This window comes from Penaeus japonicus, unplaced genomic scaffold, assembly GCF_977035675.1.
Source record: "Penaeus japonicus unplaced genomic scaffold, GWHDUDI00000001_assembly GWHDUDI00000006, whole genome shotgun sequence".
Classification (NCBI taxonomy): Eukaryota; Metazoa; Arthropoda; class Malacostraca; order Decapoda; family Penaeidae; genus Penaeus; species Penaeus japonicus.
Window position 1 is genome coordinate 23,945,638 of NW_028234408.1, and position 15,000 is coordinate 23,960,637.

Sequence of the window (15,000 nt, forward strand, 5' to 3'; positions counted from 1 at the left end):
CTGGACGGGTGGTACAGCATGTGTACCGCGCATTCAAAAGCCCAGTGGCCGGGCGGCACAGTCTGTCGCAACATTCAATTGGATTTAGGCCTAATTAATTCGACTGCCGGCATTTACCTAATTCAAGTAGAATTCCCCCGTCGGGGATGGGTTAAGAAAGAAATATAAGTTCATTACACAAAAGTAAAGTGCTTATCCAGTCTACCTTAACTACATGTATGTCATAAATACTGAACACTCTGCCCTGACCACAGATAACATATTATTAACCTTCAATACTCTATCTTGACCATAAGTAACATCATTAATGTTTGAGACTCTACCTTGACCACATCCCAACGTTCTACTCTCTCCCATCAGGAAGATCCAGGGCCAGCAATAGCTAAAACTCCCAAGAGGAAAAAGGGCTCCAACATCAGTCAAGAAGTGGTACTCAAGAGAAAGAATGGCGTCATAGCAAAAGACTCATGGATAGTTGACTACAGCTTCGACACAGAGGAGGAACTGTGGTGTGAGGTGAGTGGAATAAAGTTTGCGAGATTAAATTTGAATTTCTTTAGAGCTTTGATTTGTTGTCAGGTATTTTGTAGATCAGAAAATGTGTTTTACCAGAAAGAGAAAGGCAAGGTTAAAGAAATGCAAGTTCAGTGTGATCCAGTGAGTAGCTAGTAATCATGTAATTCACCAGCTGTAAACTTCTTTTTATCATAGAAAGATTGTTGTATTTTGACAGTCAGCCACAGACTGGTTCTTTCTCTATTGGATCACATTCTTATTTTTTGATACTACCCTACAGTATACAGTAACTAATTTTAAGTTGGATTATCTTCTCATCATATTAGTCTTTAATACTTGTAGGTGGTTAAAGAAAAAATAATTTCACTGCCAGAGAAACATTCTAATAAAGACATACTTTTTCAGGTCACCCTTCTTTTACCTTTGTCTGGTGGTAATTACGATATCCCATCCATTGTGCGGCAAAGATCCCAACGCAGTCTCATTCACTACGTTCCCGGAATCAAACGTGTTTTTGTAGTAGAGAAAGATGATGGTTTATTGTTGAGAACTGAAGGAGTTAATGTTTTTGTAAGTGGTCTCAAATCAGGAATGAAACACACACTTTCATGCATACTTGATGTAATATAGATTGAAAAATAAATATTAATGCTAATACAGTATTGGTCTGTCTTTAGTCTTTAAGAACATGTAAGACGGCCATTTAGTATATTTGGGATAAGTATTACTTATTTTTCCAGGCATCAAGTAAAGTACCATTTTATTTTTCCAGACAATGTTTGAATATGAGCATCTCTTGGATGTGAATCGGCTCTACACCAACAACATTCACCAGGTGGCTCAGATGTACGGAATAGAAGCTGCACAGCGCTCCATTATAAGGGAGTTGCGTGCTGTACAATCCGCTTATGATATCAAGGTTTGTAATTCAGAATTGTGCATGGGCATGGCTGATGAATAAGGCATATAAGCAATGATGAGTCAGTTACTGTAATAAATTTATATAGGTCAGATATTCAACAGCATCAAGTAGTTTTGTAAGTTATTAACTTCTAAACTAAGGAATAATCATCATGTATTATATATATATGTATATATGTATTATATATTAAAATATGCATAGTTAACCTCTTCCCCCCCTTGTGCATGTGACAAGTTATTTACATGGGTTGGGAGGAGGGTGGGAAGAGTGACCTTGGTGAGGGACCTCAGTGACTTAGAAGATAAAAGAAAATGGTTGAAGTATGATATACTAAGCATAATAAGTTTTATATTTTTACATAATGTTCCATATAGAAATGATAAGATTATTGCTAGCAGGGTGCATCAGTACCTCCCCTGGTATAAGCGAATCACACTCTTATGTGATAATAATGAAAGTCAAACAAGCCATCGTATCATATACAACCTATATTCTGAAAGATTTCGTACAGTATCTGGAAGAAAAAAAAATTAATTCTAACAGAACTGGGCCATGACGCATTATGCCTGTCCTCGGATATGTCATGAGCGCTGTGAGGATGCAGTATACGTGTCCTTGTGTTCAAGAGGTTAATTTGATTTAGTGGATCTTGTGGACCATCTGCAAACCTCATATTATAGAAACACCATTATATTTTCATTATGTCACCTTATTTCTGAACATATTTCACAAAATTTCCTGACCTCACATTTTCACTCGCTTGAAAGTTTATTATTATTTCTGGGTAGGCATACTTGAGGCCACCTCATATGTCTGGTATGCCTTTCTTTCCTATACTACCCATTATTCACTCGCTTCTCTTTTAAGGAAATTGATCAACACCAAGAAACAGAATTTGCCCAATTTGAAAAATATTAGCAGTCACTTTATACTATTTCTCTATGCCATGCATTATCTTGTATAACAAAGACCTTAATGTTCAAGAGTAGAAAACCTTAACAAATGTATTCTCTAGGTTGACTTCCGGCACTTAACTCTACTGGCCGACTACTTTACCTGTGAGGGTGTCTACAAGGCCTGTTCCCGCCAGGCTCTGGCTACTTGTCTCTCTCCTCTGCAGAAGATGTCTTATGAAACATGTACACAGTTCCTCAAATCAGCCCTCTTACAAGGTAAGTGATTGTGAAAACTTGAGTAATAGATTCTAAGCTTGAAATGAGCAGTACTTCTTCACATTAATACTGAAATGTTGACCATTAATGTTTTTGGACAGCAAGGGTGGTAAATAGTTATCTAACCATTTGTCTATATTTTTCAGGAGAGAAAGACAGAATGCTGTCACCATCAGCAAACATTGCAGTTGGGCAACCAGTTAAAGTAGGCACAAATGTAATGCACGTCCTGCCTGTCATTAAGTTGTGAAAATTGCTCTGTTTGTAATGGAGTTGAAAGGAGAAAATATTTGATGGTGTTGATAAATAAATTATTAAAAAGCTGATGTGATACTCTATAATCATTTTTCTGTATTATAAGCCCAAACATGTGTTCTTCACAATAATTGGTGTGATTCACTATATAATATTACCTGCTTAGAAAAATATGAATTACTTTGTCTTCCACAAAGGAATCCTCTATAATTTACCCAACAAAAAATTAATGTATCATATACAATTTATTGCACATTTATGCATATTTGAGTTAATCCAGCAGTTTTTCAGTAATTTACCAAATGATATGTAGTTTTTTATAATAAAGGTTATTAAACAGAAAGCATATGTATATTCTTAGATGCTTTAATGGGTATTATATACATTTCTTTATTATAATGAATGATACACATATATCTATATCACAAAACTAATAATAACGTTCATAGCACAGGGATCAATATTTTTTTCAGAATTATGAAATTATAATAGTCCACCATTTTATGAATGGACCAGCATGGTATCGTTTAAGTATGTTCGCTACAGGTTGCCACAAGGTATTATCTACCCCCAACAACCAAACTATTACATTACTTTACATGGACAGACAAGTATTTTGCTGAAACTGGACATTGAAATTCTCTGAGGAGCCTGCAGCAGTGATATGCAGGGACATCTCTTGCACACAGATACAAGACACACGATGCCACTGCTAAGGCTGATTATCAGATGGCACCATTTGTATGATAAGCGACATTTCTTGAATTCACAGTGCAAGCGGTATATCCGCGTAGCAAGATTAGCGGTGACTTCTCTTCTACCTCTCTCTCTTCCTGTCTCTTTCTTTCTCTTCTACCTCTCTCTCTTCCTGTCTCTTTCTTTCTCTTCTACCTCTCTCTCTTCCTGTCTCTTTCTTTCTGATTCTCTATCTTTCTCCCTCTCACATGCAACAGTTATAAATTCCTTAATTACTTCTACATAATTTAGGCTCTACAACTGCACAGCTCTACAAAGAAATATACAGTGCATTAGATGCTCTTTTTTTTGCATTTATCTGTGATACAGAGTGCTTCAAAATCGTGATTACTTTATATATATATATTTAATGAAATGTTTTGATGAACAGAAGGAAATGAATCTGAATGTATTAAAGTGCCAGGTACTGAGTGCCGGTAAACAGTTCGAGGTAGTCTGGTTTCCTAGGATTCGACTGGCCGCACGGACGCGTCAGCAGCTCTCCGCCCGAGGCTGTGATGGCTTCCTTCTTGTGGTACTCGATGAGATCACCTGCAGGAGAACAAAAATGCCATGGATTATTGTGTGTGGTTAAAGTTTTGAAAGTGGTCATACTGTGCCATGAAAATTAATTTAAAATACACTGCTCAAATGGAAAACTAATCATTCAACGTATAATGATAAAATCGGTACTCCTCCAGCTAGTCACTTCATCAAGCCTTTTTTTTTTTTTTTTTCTTTTTTTTACTCAAAAGCTTTCCTACATATGACAGAACAAGTACAGAGAATGGCCACCACTTACCAAGGGTATCGTGGGATGCTTGATGCGAGCCAAAGAACGTGTACTTTCCGCCGGTGACATCAATCAGGTAGTGGCGGCACCTGTCGGAGGCGCGGTAGGAAATGGCGTAGCCCCATATCCGTTCGCTTACTCGCACCAGGAAGCGGCCTACCTCAGATCCTGCGAGCACTTCCTCTGCTTCTGTTCTGCTTATGATACCTGGGGACGAGAGAAATCACTTGTTAATTCTAGGCTAGTATAATGGGGCATATTAAAATGTTGATTATCTCTACACTGCTAAACAATGACTAAAATCCTAAAATGAACAGAAAAAATGAAATAGCCTCCTATTAATTTACAAGATGAGATATAATAGTATAGAGTATATGGGCTGCATCTCACCATGGAACCAGGGCGCGACGCGCGTGCGCGAGGGCTCCAGGCCCGCCCCTCGGGGCAGCTCCTCCTCGCGAAACCAAGCGACGATGGCGCCGCGGGAGGGGGGCTTCGGGGGCCGGATCCTCTGCCGGACGCAGCCTCCGAACTGGCTGCTCTTGCTCACTACGGTGCTGTTGCTGCTGCCGCTGCCCTTGTTATGGTTGTTATTGTTACTCACGCTGGAAGTGGGAAGGAATTTGATGGGTTAGCTTTCCAACAATATATTGAATACAATGGGATGCACAACTATATTACAATAAGGACCATTTCTTAACTCAAATGTTAGAAACCAAAAAAAATTGAACATTATCCTTTCCATTAAAAAAAAACAAAAAAAAAACAATATTGCCCTCGTGTGAAAACTCACTCTTCTGGAACCGCTTTGATATTCCCATTGATGTCTCCGCTGACACTGGAATGGTGGCCGTTCACGCCGTTCACGCCGTTCTTGATGAGGGTGTTCTTGGCGACGGTGTTGTGTGTGAGGCCGTTCAGGTTGCGGTTGATGGCGTGTGCGGGTGACGAGTGCGTAGACGCCCGTCGGTGCTCCTCACGGGCGCGGCGCGCGATTTCGCGGATGCGTCTCTCTGCTTCCTTGGCCTTGCGCTCTGTAAAGGTGGGCGTCGTTGGAGGGTTGGATGTAACTCTACATATTATGTCTTTAATACGTGCATCCTATTTGCTTTAGGATGTTGATAATAGAAGCTTATCTGGTTTGGAAAACTTTCAGTTTACGTAACTTAAATACACGAAAAACAACCGTTTTCCACACGTGCACAAATGTGATTACTGACAACTAAAACAAAACCTAGAAAATCTCTCGGAACATTCAAAGTAAAGACCCGTGGTCGCAATGGGAAAGGCAACGGCCCAACTGGGGCACCCACCTTGCTCTTGCCAGGCGCTGTCGTCCTTCTCGCTGCCCTGCTTGGTGGAAGTGTCTGCCACCTGCTGGCGGGCGGCTTCCACCTGACTCCGCAGGTGCTCCAGAATCTCCTTCTGCCGCCGCTTCTTCGCTCGTTCCAGTGTGGCGGTCTTCAAGGCCTCCAGGGAACCTTCGGAAAGTTGTTCGAATCGTTTGATCTGCGCCGCTACGCCCACCTGCACGAAAACACGCAACAAGGCTTAGATATATACGAACATAACCATCAGTAGTATAGCAGCACCCATGAAAGAAGTTGATAATGCACAATAATGCCAATCACATCTAAATATAATAAAGGAAAGCATCTCTGGTCGGGCATGCACGTACCGTCATGGCTGCCTTCGCGTCGCCGTCGTTCACTCTGTCGCAAAGGTCGTCCTGCTCCACGATGGTGAGAGGGCACAGGGTAGGGGGGGAGAAGGAGGGGGGCGGCGAGGGCGTGAGAGACGAGGACATGCTCGATGTGGTGGAGGAGAGGGACGAGGGCGGAGAAGGCGTATGGCTCCCGTTGGTGGACGTGGGCGTGGTGGGGACGGAGAAGGAGGGGGTGGCGGCAGAGGCCGGCGTGTGGGAAATCCTGGAGGGGAAGCTGAGGGTGCTGGAAAGGCTGGGTTTCGGGGACAGGATGGGCGGCTTGACCGTGGGTAAGGACGTAGTGGGGGCGAGTGGCGCCTTGGCAGGGGGGGCGGCCGCCGTCTCCCACGGGCCTCCGCTCACCTTCCGGGGGGAGGAGCCGTAGCCGGCGCCGTAGCTGGAGATGCTGAAGGCGGGCGGGGACGGGGGGGAGGCGGACGAGGAGTTGGACGAGAGGGACGAGAGGGAGGAAGAGGACGCAGACGAGGAGAGCTTCAGGCTGCCGATGCCCGAGGAAGATGTGGTCGAGGCTGGGGAAGGGGGCGAGGAAGAGGAAGAGGAGGACGAAGAGGAGGAGGAGATGGAGGAAGTGGATATCTTCTTTGAAGCCGGGACGTCTGTCTCTTCCATCGCCTGGATGTGCTTCTCCATCTCCACTGTGGCCTCCTGGAGGGACCTCACGACGGCCTCTCGCGCCGGGTCATGCTCCTGAAGCAAAAGCAGAACTCAAGTTGTAGTGTGCGGAACCAGGCGACCCTCAATACTCTTCGCAGTCTCAGCATGAGAGAAAAAATCTTTGATCTGTATCCCAAAAGTGGCTTCACACCTGAGAACCCATTCATATTGCTTGGCACTAACAAACACACAATACATGCACACAAACATACACACACATGTATGTATAAGCACGAGCATACTTATTATTCAGCGCCAGGGCACGTTTACGACTCTTCCCGATTAAAGTCAAGTTTCCATAAAAGCTATCTTTAACGAGTGCAGCTGCCCAAGCATAAAGGCTTCCCAGTTATAAACGAACGCTCACCTAATATCACTCCAAAGAGATTACAAGCTTATTATGACAGGACTGAGAAACTCGTCCCGTGAGACCCTGAGACGCCATTAAACTACAATAACCAAAACTATTTCTATTTGGTCTTACCTTATTCTGCTGGTTCCTCGCGGCCTCCTCCTCCATGGCCTGCACCGTCGACCTGCTCAGCCTCACCAATTTGTCAAGTTCTTCCTCGGCGGCGCGCCTGCAAAGAAGGATCAGCGTCAGTGTCACTCTCCATCATCGAAGGAGGAGACGGCCGAAGAAAAGAGGAGGAGGAGGATAAGGATGAAGACAGCGCCAGCGCGCATGGCCGGCCCGAGACGCGAGCCGGTGAGCGTAAATCAGAACCCCGACGTCGGACCCGAAGTAAGAATGCGAAGATCCGAGAGAGAGAGAAAAAAAAGAGAACTGAAACCTTATAAAAATTCAGCGGACGCCATAAAACAGGTTGTCGTGTCCAGACATGGCAATGAGTTTCTCCCACCCCACCCCACCCCTCCCGACCTCTACCCCCTCCCTTACCCCTTCTCTCCTTCTAGCCTCATCTCCACCCAAACTTAGAGAGAAACTTACGACCAATTCTTCAGCAACTTCTAGTAAGACAATGACAGAAGCACGGGCGACCAGGCTATGATTAAACCCCCTAATGACCTCCTTAATCAAGGCGGGAACTGAAACGGAGATTGAACAAGAACGCAGAGAAAAGGAGCGAAGTAACGAGCAGAAGAAAAAGAGGAGGGGGGTGGGTATTAAGAGCAAAAGAATAGGGAAAAGCAACGGCGAAAGAAGAATGAGAAGACCAGGAGAGGACCTTCCCAAGAAAGGACTCCGCGGCGGGGGGATCCTCCCCCTCGCCGCTTTAATGGGATCGCACCGTCTCTCCGAAGGGCCGCTCTGTCTCGTCCGGCGTCGGAGCCGCGTTGGGGATTATTTATTCCTTCTTATTACGAGCACTTTTACGAGCGCCGGCCACCGAGCACCTGCTTTATACAGAGCCATGCGGGTCGGGAGGCAGGGGGCGCACTCCCCTTATACGATGCGACGCGCGATGTTGCCTTGGCTCGGAACGGCGCTCAGCAATCGGACCAAAGGGAAGGCCAGCCCAGAGCACCTCCATATACGCTCTCTTATCGGCCCATACATCACCCGGGGGTTCATCCATTCATCCGCAGGTACCTGCACTCCCGCACACGCACACCTGTCTTCGACGCTTCGCCATGCACACTATCAACGCCGCCGTCACCACCTTCGCCGTCGAAACCCATTTCCAACCTCGGACGGCATGCAAAGAATCGCGGCTTGGACAGGTGCCCAGGTGCCCCTCCCTCCCTCCCTCCAGCGCCTTCGCTTGCGGGGGCGGGAGGAGGGGGGGGGGGCAAGGCCGCCCGACAGCCTTCCCTTGGCCGCCAGTCAGCCCGTCGCCGCTCCCTCCGTCCTCCCTCCCGCCCTCCCCTCCCTTCCTGCTCGCCGTTACTCATCGATTGTCTTTGCCAGTGAAAGATCACTCGCGGTGTTTTCTATATAGTTTAATAACAGCAGCAGTACAAACACAACTGTAACCATATATAATTAATTATGAAAATAATAATGTTAGCAACAAGCAATACTGATGAGTATCTTTAAGGTACGAAAAGTAGGTTCTCGATCCCTGGGCCATTGAGACTCCTTCGTCAAGGCGAGGGTGTTCCTGCCACAGCAATTTCAGCTCCGCGTCAGCATCGCAACAAAACGAAAGCGTCATTGAATCCCGCCATTCCCCCCTTAACCAATCCCCGGCCCACGCACAGGTGAATGTGCCCCGCCCCCACAACCCCCTCGCCCCCTCAACCCCCTCGCCTTCCTTACTCACTGTACTCAGAGCTCCAGTCACAGGGCAGGAGTGAGTAGCCTCTCCCTTCCTCGCCCTCATCATCTTAATTACGTTGAAGAAGTATATCCCAGAGCGCCATGCCACACCACATGCCCCTTCCCCATCCCGTACTGCCATCCCTGCCCCTCTCTCTCCCTACACCCTCTCCCCCTGTCCCTTGCCCCTGCACTTACCCCTCCCCCCGCCCCCACCCACGCAAGAGTGAGGGCCCGTGAGAGGAAATGCTCGTGTCTCCAGTATGAGTGATGACGTCACGCCCACTCACTCGCTGCGGTTACACGCTGGTGCGGGACGATCGGTGCGTTTGGGATTCTATCGTCCGGTTTTAATCTGGTCAAAATCAATATCCCACTCGAACACTTAACAGATGGACAGCACCACTAAAAAGACAGCAACAATAATAATGACCATAATTACCCCCTCCCCCCCTCGTTCTGCCCTACTTGTTGCGAGGGTCAAGGATAATGACGTCACGTTGTCAACCAACTTGCGACACGAGCTTTTCCTTTGTTTTGCTCTCGCACTCAGGCGACATGTTTCCCTCTTGTCCTTAGCACTAGCCACCTTTTAGAACCCTTGTCCGTTCTATAAATGGTGAACACGTCACCATGCTACTTCTTTGACATTTATGTGCGTTCTCTCTTTCTCCCTTTTCTCACTGCATCTAGTTTTTAAGGATAACTTTATTGCAAAGTTCTCTCTATAAATAATATTGCAAGAATGAATAGCAGGACGGGATAACTATCAGTGCTATTGATAATGTTGATCGTACCCTAATAATGTATATTTACATATTTCATGATAAAATGCTGTGGCTGTTATTATCATTGTACTTCTGATTTTGCTACCACTACTATATATGCACCGCCCACCAGTATCACTGCTACTTTTTATAATGATGGTGTTAGTGACGGTAATTAAACCCAATGATCATCCTAAAACCAACGTCTAAGCTCCAACAGACAGGGACTCCCGCCAAAGTCTCGAGCTTTTGGAGATGGCGTGGCAACTGCGCCCATAGGATATCCATACAATCTATTGCACCACAAACTAGAATCCCCTACATAGAGAGTTTCAGGTGAGCGCTGTCCTCTTGGCTAATGCAAAGATTGCATAAAAATGACATCGCACTCAGCGTCCAGCCACAGCATGAAATCGGCTCCCAAATCAGGCTGATCGCAAGTGATCGGGACCAGATATGTCAAGCGTAAGGAGCATGGGGCCCTCTCGACCACATTCCCCGTTGACATGGGGATGCAAGGCTGAGGGCGGTAGGTGAGGGGGGGGGGGATGCATATCCAACCGTGGCGCGGGTCGAGCTTTGCATACCAAGGCTCTAAAAGGATGCTGGCGATACAATTACTGACAGGTAAGTAATTCTCGAGCTAGCGGTTCCGCAGACGTGTGGTAAAGACGAAGAAGGGATGACGATAAACACTTGAAAAGAAAATAAACAACAGACATCTCGGGCAATGGGGGTCTATTATAAATTGCGCAATTGCTCATCGCTACGGCAAAAAAGAAAGAAAGAATAAAAAAAAAAGTGCCCCCCCCCCCCCGGGAAAAAAAAAATCGAAATCCGCAACCAGCACAGAAATCCCCCGCACGTCGCTCTCCCGCCAGCCTCCCCCATGGTCCCCCGAAGAAGCTATCTCTCCAGACCAAACAAAACTCATTTCAAGCTCGTGTAGCCGGCAAAAAAAAAAGAAAAAAAATAAAACGCCGGTGAGAGGGTGGCGGGGGGGGGCTGGGTGGCTAAGGCAAAGAGAGGGGTGGGTGGGGTGGGGGAGGGGGGGAGGGGGGGGCTACAAAGGGGCAAGAGGGGATTAAGGGACTTTCAAGCCTGCAGGCCCAACTCCGTCATAAAAAGTACCCCTCTCCCCTCTCCACCCAGGAGGGGTGGGACGCGACAATCCCTCCCTCACCCGTCAGGTTAAAAAGGGAGGGGCCGTTCGACTGAGCCCCCTCGAAATGACAGAGAAAAAAAAAATGTTCGTTCAACTGGTGCCCTCGACACAGCACGAAAAAGTATCCCACTCCCGCAGGTGCCAATAGAAGGTGTCCAGTCGAAGGTGTTAACGACCAGCATCCCCTGCCTTTCTGCGCGCGTCTCTGGTGGTCCACGGTTGACTGGACTCTTTCACGGTCGTCTCTTCAACCACGCAAAAGGAATCGAAAAATCTAATCGTTTCGGAATGGACGAAAGGATTCATGGGATCGATTCATCGAGAGCCTCATCGCGCCGGATGATTTCATGAACGCCCTTTGTCATCCCGGAGGAGGAGACGCGGCACACGCGTTTCGCCTGCTCTGGGCGCCTCTGCGCCACAGGCCCAGCGCCACTGTCTGGTGCCGAGGAGAGAGCCAATCGCTTTCTTCTTCTGGTCATCATTGCCCTCTTCCCCCTCCTTTCTTCGGCTAACAGAAATTGAGGTTCCGAAGTAGGTGTCTAGAAACAATTGTGGCAGGTTTCCGACCCCGAACCGAAGACGAAGCAAAAAGTAAAACTCGACACACAATAAATGACAAGAAAATTAAAGAGAAGACAACAAATATACAAAAAGCCCAACAGCGTAAAACACGAGACCAGACAATTTAAAAAAAATTAAAAAATACATCACAAGAAAGCTTTCATTCACGAAGCTTCTGAAACCCGAAACCCAGCTGATTAGGTACCCGAGTGGCTGACTGCCGGACGGCGCGAAACAATTACCAATACATTATAAATCTTTACCACACACTTACGAAGGAAGAATCCTTAACGGGGGAGACGAAGGGGAAACAAGGAGTGTGGGGGGGGGGAGGGAAGGAGAGTGGGGGGGGGAGAGAAATGGGGGACGGGTGCTCAATGCTCTTTACTCGCATGCTCACTACGTAATCGAAATCGAGGTTGGACAAGAAAGGGGGGGGGGAGGGGGGGGGAAGAAGAACGGTTGAGGTTCATAAAATGGGATAATCAATGGTCAGGAGAAGAAGAGAGGGGGGGGGGGGAAGGGGGATAAGAACAGAGGAAGGGAAGTAAAGGGGGAGAAAAAAGGGTGGAAGAGGAAGAGGGAGGGAGAAAAGGAGAGGAAAAAAGATAGATAGAGATAGAGAGAGAGAGAGAGAGAGAGAGAGAGAGAGAGAGAGAGAGAGAGAGAGAGAGAGAGAGAGAGAGAGAGAGAGAATCGAAAGGCCAGAAACCCCAACAGCCACAGAGGAGGGAAAGGACAAAAAGAGAAGCACGAAGGAAGCAAAGACAAAGGCCCGCATTACCGCGGCCGCGACCTCGTCATGCACGCCAGCGAGCGACGAGGACGAACTGGCGGACGACGAGGCGTGGGAGGCGAGGGAGGGAGGGAGGGAGGTTGATATGGAGGATGGCCGTTTATTGGCGTGGAGGGAATGGTGGAAATGATGGAAGAGGGGAAGTAAGGGGGAGGGATAGGAAGAGGTGAGAGAAGAGAAAGGATAGGTAGTGGGGAGAGAGGAAGAGAAAGGGGGGAAAGAAAGGTGGAGGGGAGTGAGGAAAAGAGGAGGAAGGATTGGAAGAGAATGACAGAGGGGAAAGTATAGGAGAGAGAGAGAGAGAGAGAGAAGGCAACTGGCTGGAGAAGAAGGGAGGTTGACAGATAAGAATGGATAAAAAGAGAAGAGAAAGCGAAGGAGAACTAAACAGAAAGAGAAAGCGAAAACATGGAGAATAAAGAACAGAGAAGAAAGAGAAAGTCAGGGAATAAAAAAGAAAGAAAAAGGTCGAAAGACAATTTTTTTTCTTCTTTCAAACAGTGCTTCGACATTCCCTTCCCTAATCAACATCAATACCTCCCGGCATCCGGTCGGCTTATCGTCGGCCGCTAGACCCCCTCTGCCCACCCCCATCCCTCCCCCATCTCCTCCCTTCCTCTTGCCCTCCTCTCTCCCTTCCTCCACCCCTTTTCCCCTAGACCTACCAACTCTCCCCTCCAACCTCTTCACCCCTTACCTACCCTCCCCTCTTCACCCCTTACCTCCCCTCCCCTCTTCCCCCTCCTCCTTCCCCATTCCTATCTCCTCTCCTCTCCTTTAGCTTCTTCACTCCCGATCCATCCCCTCTACCCTGACCCCCAAACCCCTCTGCCCTCTCCCCTGTCCCTGGGAGGGGGAGGGGTAGGGAGGGAGAGGGAACATGCGAGTGTATATCACATCTTCTAAAGGTCCTCTCCAACCTCCCTTTAAGTGTGGCGGGCGTGCGAGCGAGCGACCCTGAAGGGCGCCCTGTCCTGAACCGTCTCGGGTGTTGCGAAGGTGTTGCTCCATCATTGCAACACCGTCTCCCCCGTTGCCGTTTCTCCAAAGAAGCCGCTCGCTCGCTTTCACGGGAAGCGCACCTTCTTGGAAGCGACCGCTGGGCCCGGCGCCCCTCGCTCGGCTCGCCCCTCCCCCGCTTTGGTACCTCGACCGCTGGCCCATTCATTGTGACTCTCATCACTACTACTATCATCATTATCATCTGTACCGTTATTGCTTATTATCTTCATCCTCATTATCTTCATCATCATTATTATTATTGCATCATCACCATTCTTACCATAACCATCACGAATATCATCATCATCATCATCGATGTTGCAGGTTCCCCCGACCTTTCCCCCCTCCTCTAAACCCACGCCCCTCTCCCCCTCCCTCTCCGCCTCCCTCCTCCTACCCGCATGTTTACCTTTTCCCTCCCCCCCCCTTCCCCTCTTCCTGCCGACCCTCTTTTGTTTTCTTCCGGTCTCGTTGCGCCATTTCCGCGTTTGGGGTTATTTTCCCCTTCTCGCGTTTACTTGCCACTTCCTCCTCTTTATTCAAACCTTTTCTTCACACATTTTCATTAACAGTTATATTCAGGGTTTGTTTTTATTACTATTTTCTTTTTCTTTTTTTTATCCCTTGCTTCTCACGTTCTGTTTTCATCTTGTGTTTTTTCCTACCTTGTCATAATCCCCATTTATGATACTGTCCTCAAGGCCAACTACCTCCACTCGGAAAATCCCTCTCGCCCAACCACCCTCCCTTCAACCAAAGCACCTATCCATCAACCTCCCCCCCCCCTCCTTCATCCACCTATCCTCATCCAAGCATCAACAAACATCCCCATCTGCCCCCCCCCCCTCATCCTAGCAACCAGCCAAAGGAGCCACGCGGGGAGAAGGGCTAATCTGCGCCAGATAAGCCCGAGTGCCACACACCCGCGCCATGACCTGCTAAACCCCGAGGATCCAGAGGCAGATAAGGGGCTCGCCGGTCTCGTGAACTAACCACGTGCTCCTCCTCTGCCGGATGTGGTCTGCCCTGCTACTTTTTTTTATTTTTTTCCTAATGTTAATAGTCAGCATTATAGCAAAACGGCAATAAATGTATATTTTATATGAAGTTGTGAAGTTGTAGTTGTATTGTTGTAGCTACTACTAGTTGTAGTTGTTGTTAGTTGGAGTTGTCGAGGTTAGCAAAAGGTCTCTCCGCAAATTCCTGTATGAAAGTCTTCATGAAACGTGAGTTGCAATTTTCTTGGAAGTGCAATTCCGACAGATGATCCGCCATTCGTCTGCTAAAACCCCCAATGTCCTTCTGGATAAGGAGACGCGCCAGGATTAGGCTTCCACGAATCAGCACCGGAAAGGGGACAAAAAGGACCGGCAGTGCTCCGGCACCGCGCTTTCCCCTCAGATTGCTCTCGCCCAAAATACTCTCGTCCGACCTCCTTATCTTATCGATATTCGCCTCTTGTCATGCGCAAAACTCCTCATGAATAAAGCCACTATTATGCTCATCGCTGAATAACGCGCGCGCACGCACTCGCTCGCTCGCACTCGCCTCCTACGTCGGTCTCTCTGCCTCCGCAACTCGGCACGCAACCTCACCTACGCTCTTGAAACATCGCAAAATTCGCACCCTTCTCTGCCCTTGCGTGTCTCAACATATCCCACAACCCTAGCGTCGTACCCCCCCCCCCTTCCCCTCTGGCCCGCCCTCCT

At 47.7% G+C, this 15,000-nt stretch overlaps 2 protein-coding genes across 5 annotated transcripts in view; one reads left to right on the forward strand and one right to left on the reverse strand.

The window, feature by feature from the left end:
- Window positions 1-3,208, forward strand: part of Polr1A (RNA polymerase I subunit RpI1) — a 27,697-nt gene extending 24,489 nt beyond the window's left edge. The window contains exons 25-29 of the mRNA XM_043007346.2: window positions 361-516; window positions 922-1,086; window positions 1,289-1,435; window positions 2,454-2,610; window positions 2,757-3,208. Of these exons, the coding sequence (XP_042863280.2) occupies window positions 361-516; window positions 922-1,086; window positions 1,289-1,435; window positions 2,454-2,610; window positions 2,757-2,860 (729 nt within the window). The 3' untranslated portion in view covers window positions 2,861-3,208. The remainder of the gene's footprint in view (window positions 1-360; window positions 517-921; window positions 1,087-1,288; window positions 1,436-2,453; window positions 2,611-2,756) is intronic.
- A 7-nt stretch (window positions 3,209-3,215) lies between these two features.
- LOC122247770 (uncharacterized) overlaps window positions 3,216-15,000 on the reverse strand; it is a 167,531-nt gene continuing 155,746 nt past the window's right edge. For 2 of the 4 annotated variants that reach the window (XM_086537767.1, XM_043007347.2), the window contains 8 exons: window positions 7,258-7,354; window positions 6,072-6,806; window positions 5,707-5,920; window positions 5,187-5,427; window positions 4,784-4,998; window positions 4,403-4,600; window positions 3,757-4,152; window positions 3,216-3,694 (listed from right to left, as the gene is read on the reverse strand). In XM_086537767.1, the coding sequence (XP_086393893.1) occupies window positions 4,013-4,152; window positions 4,403-4,600; window positions 4,784-4,998; window positions 5,187-5,427; window positions 5,707-5,920; window positions 6,072-6,806; window positions 7,258-7,354 (1,840 nt within the window). In that variant the 3' untranslated portion in view covers window positions 3,216-3,694; window positions 3,757-4,012. The remainder of the gene's footprint in view (window positions 3,695-3,756; window positions 4,153-4,402; window positions 4,601-4,783; window positions 4,999-5,186; window positions 5,428-5,706; window positions 5,921-6,071; window positions 6,807-7,257; window positions 7,355-15,000) is intronic. The other 2 variants (XM_086537769.1, XM_086537768.1) reach the window with 2 other exon arrangements.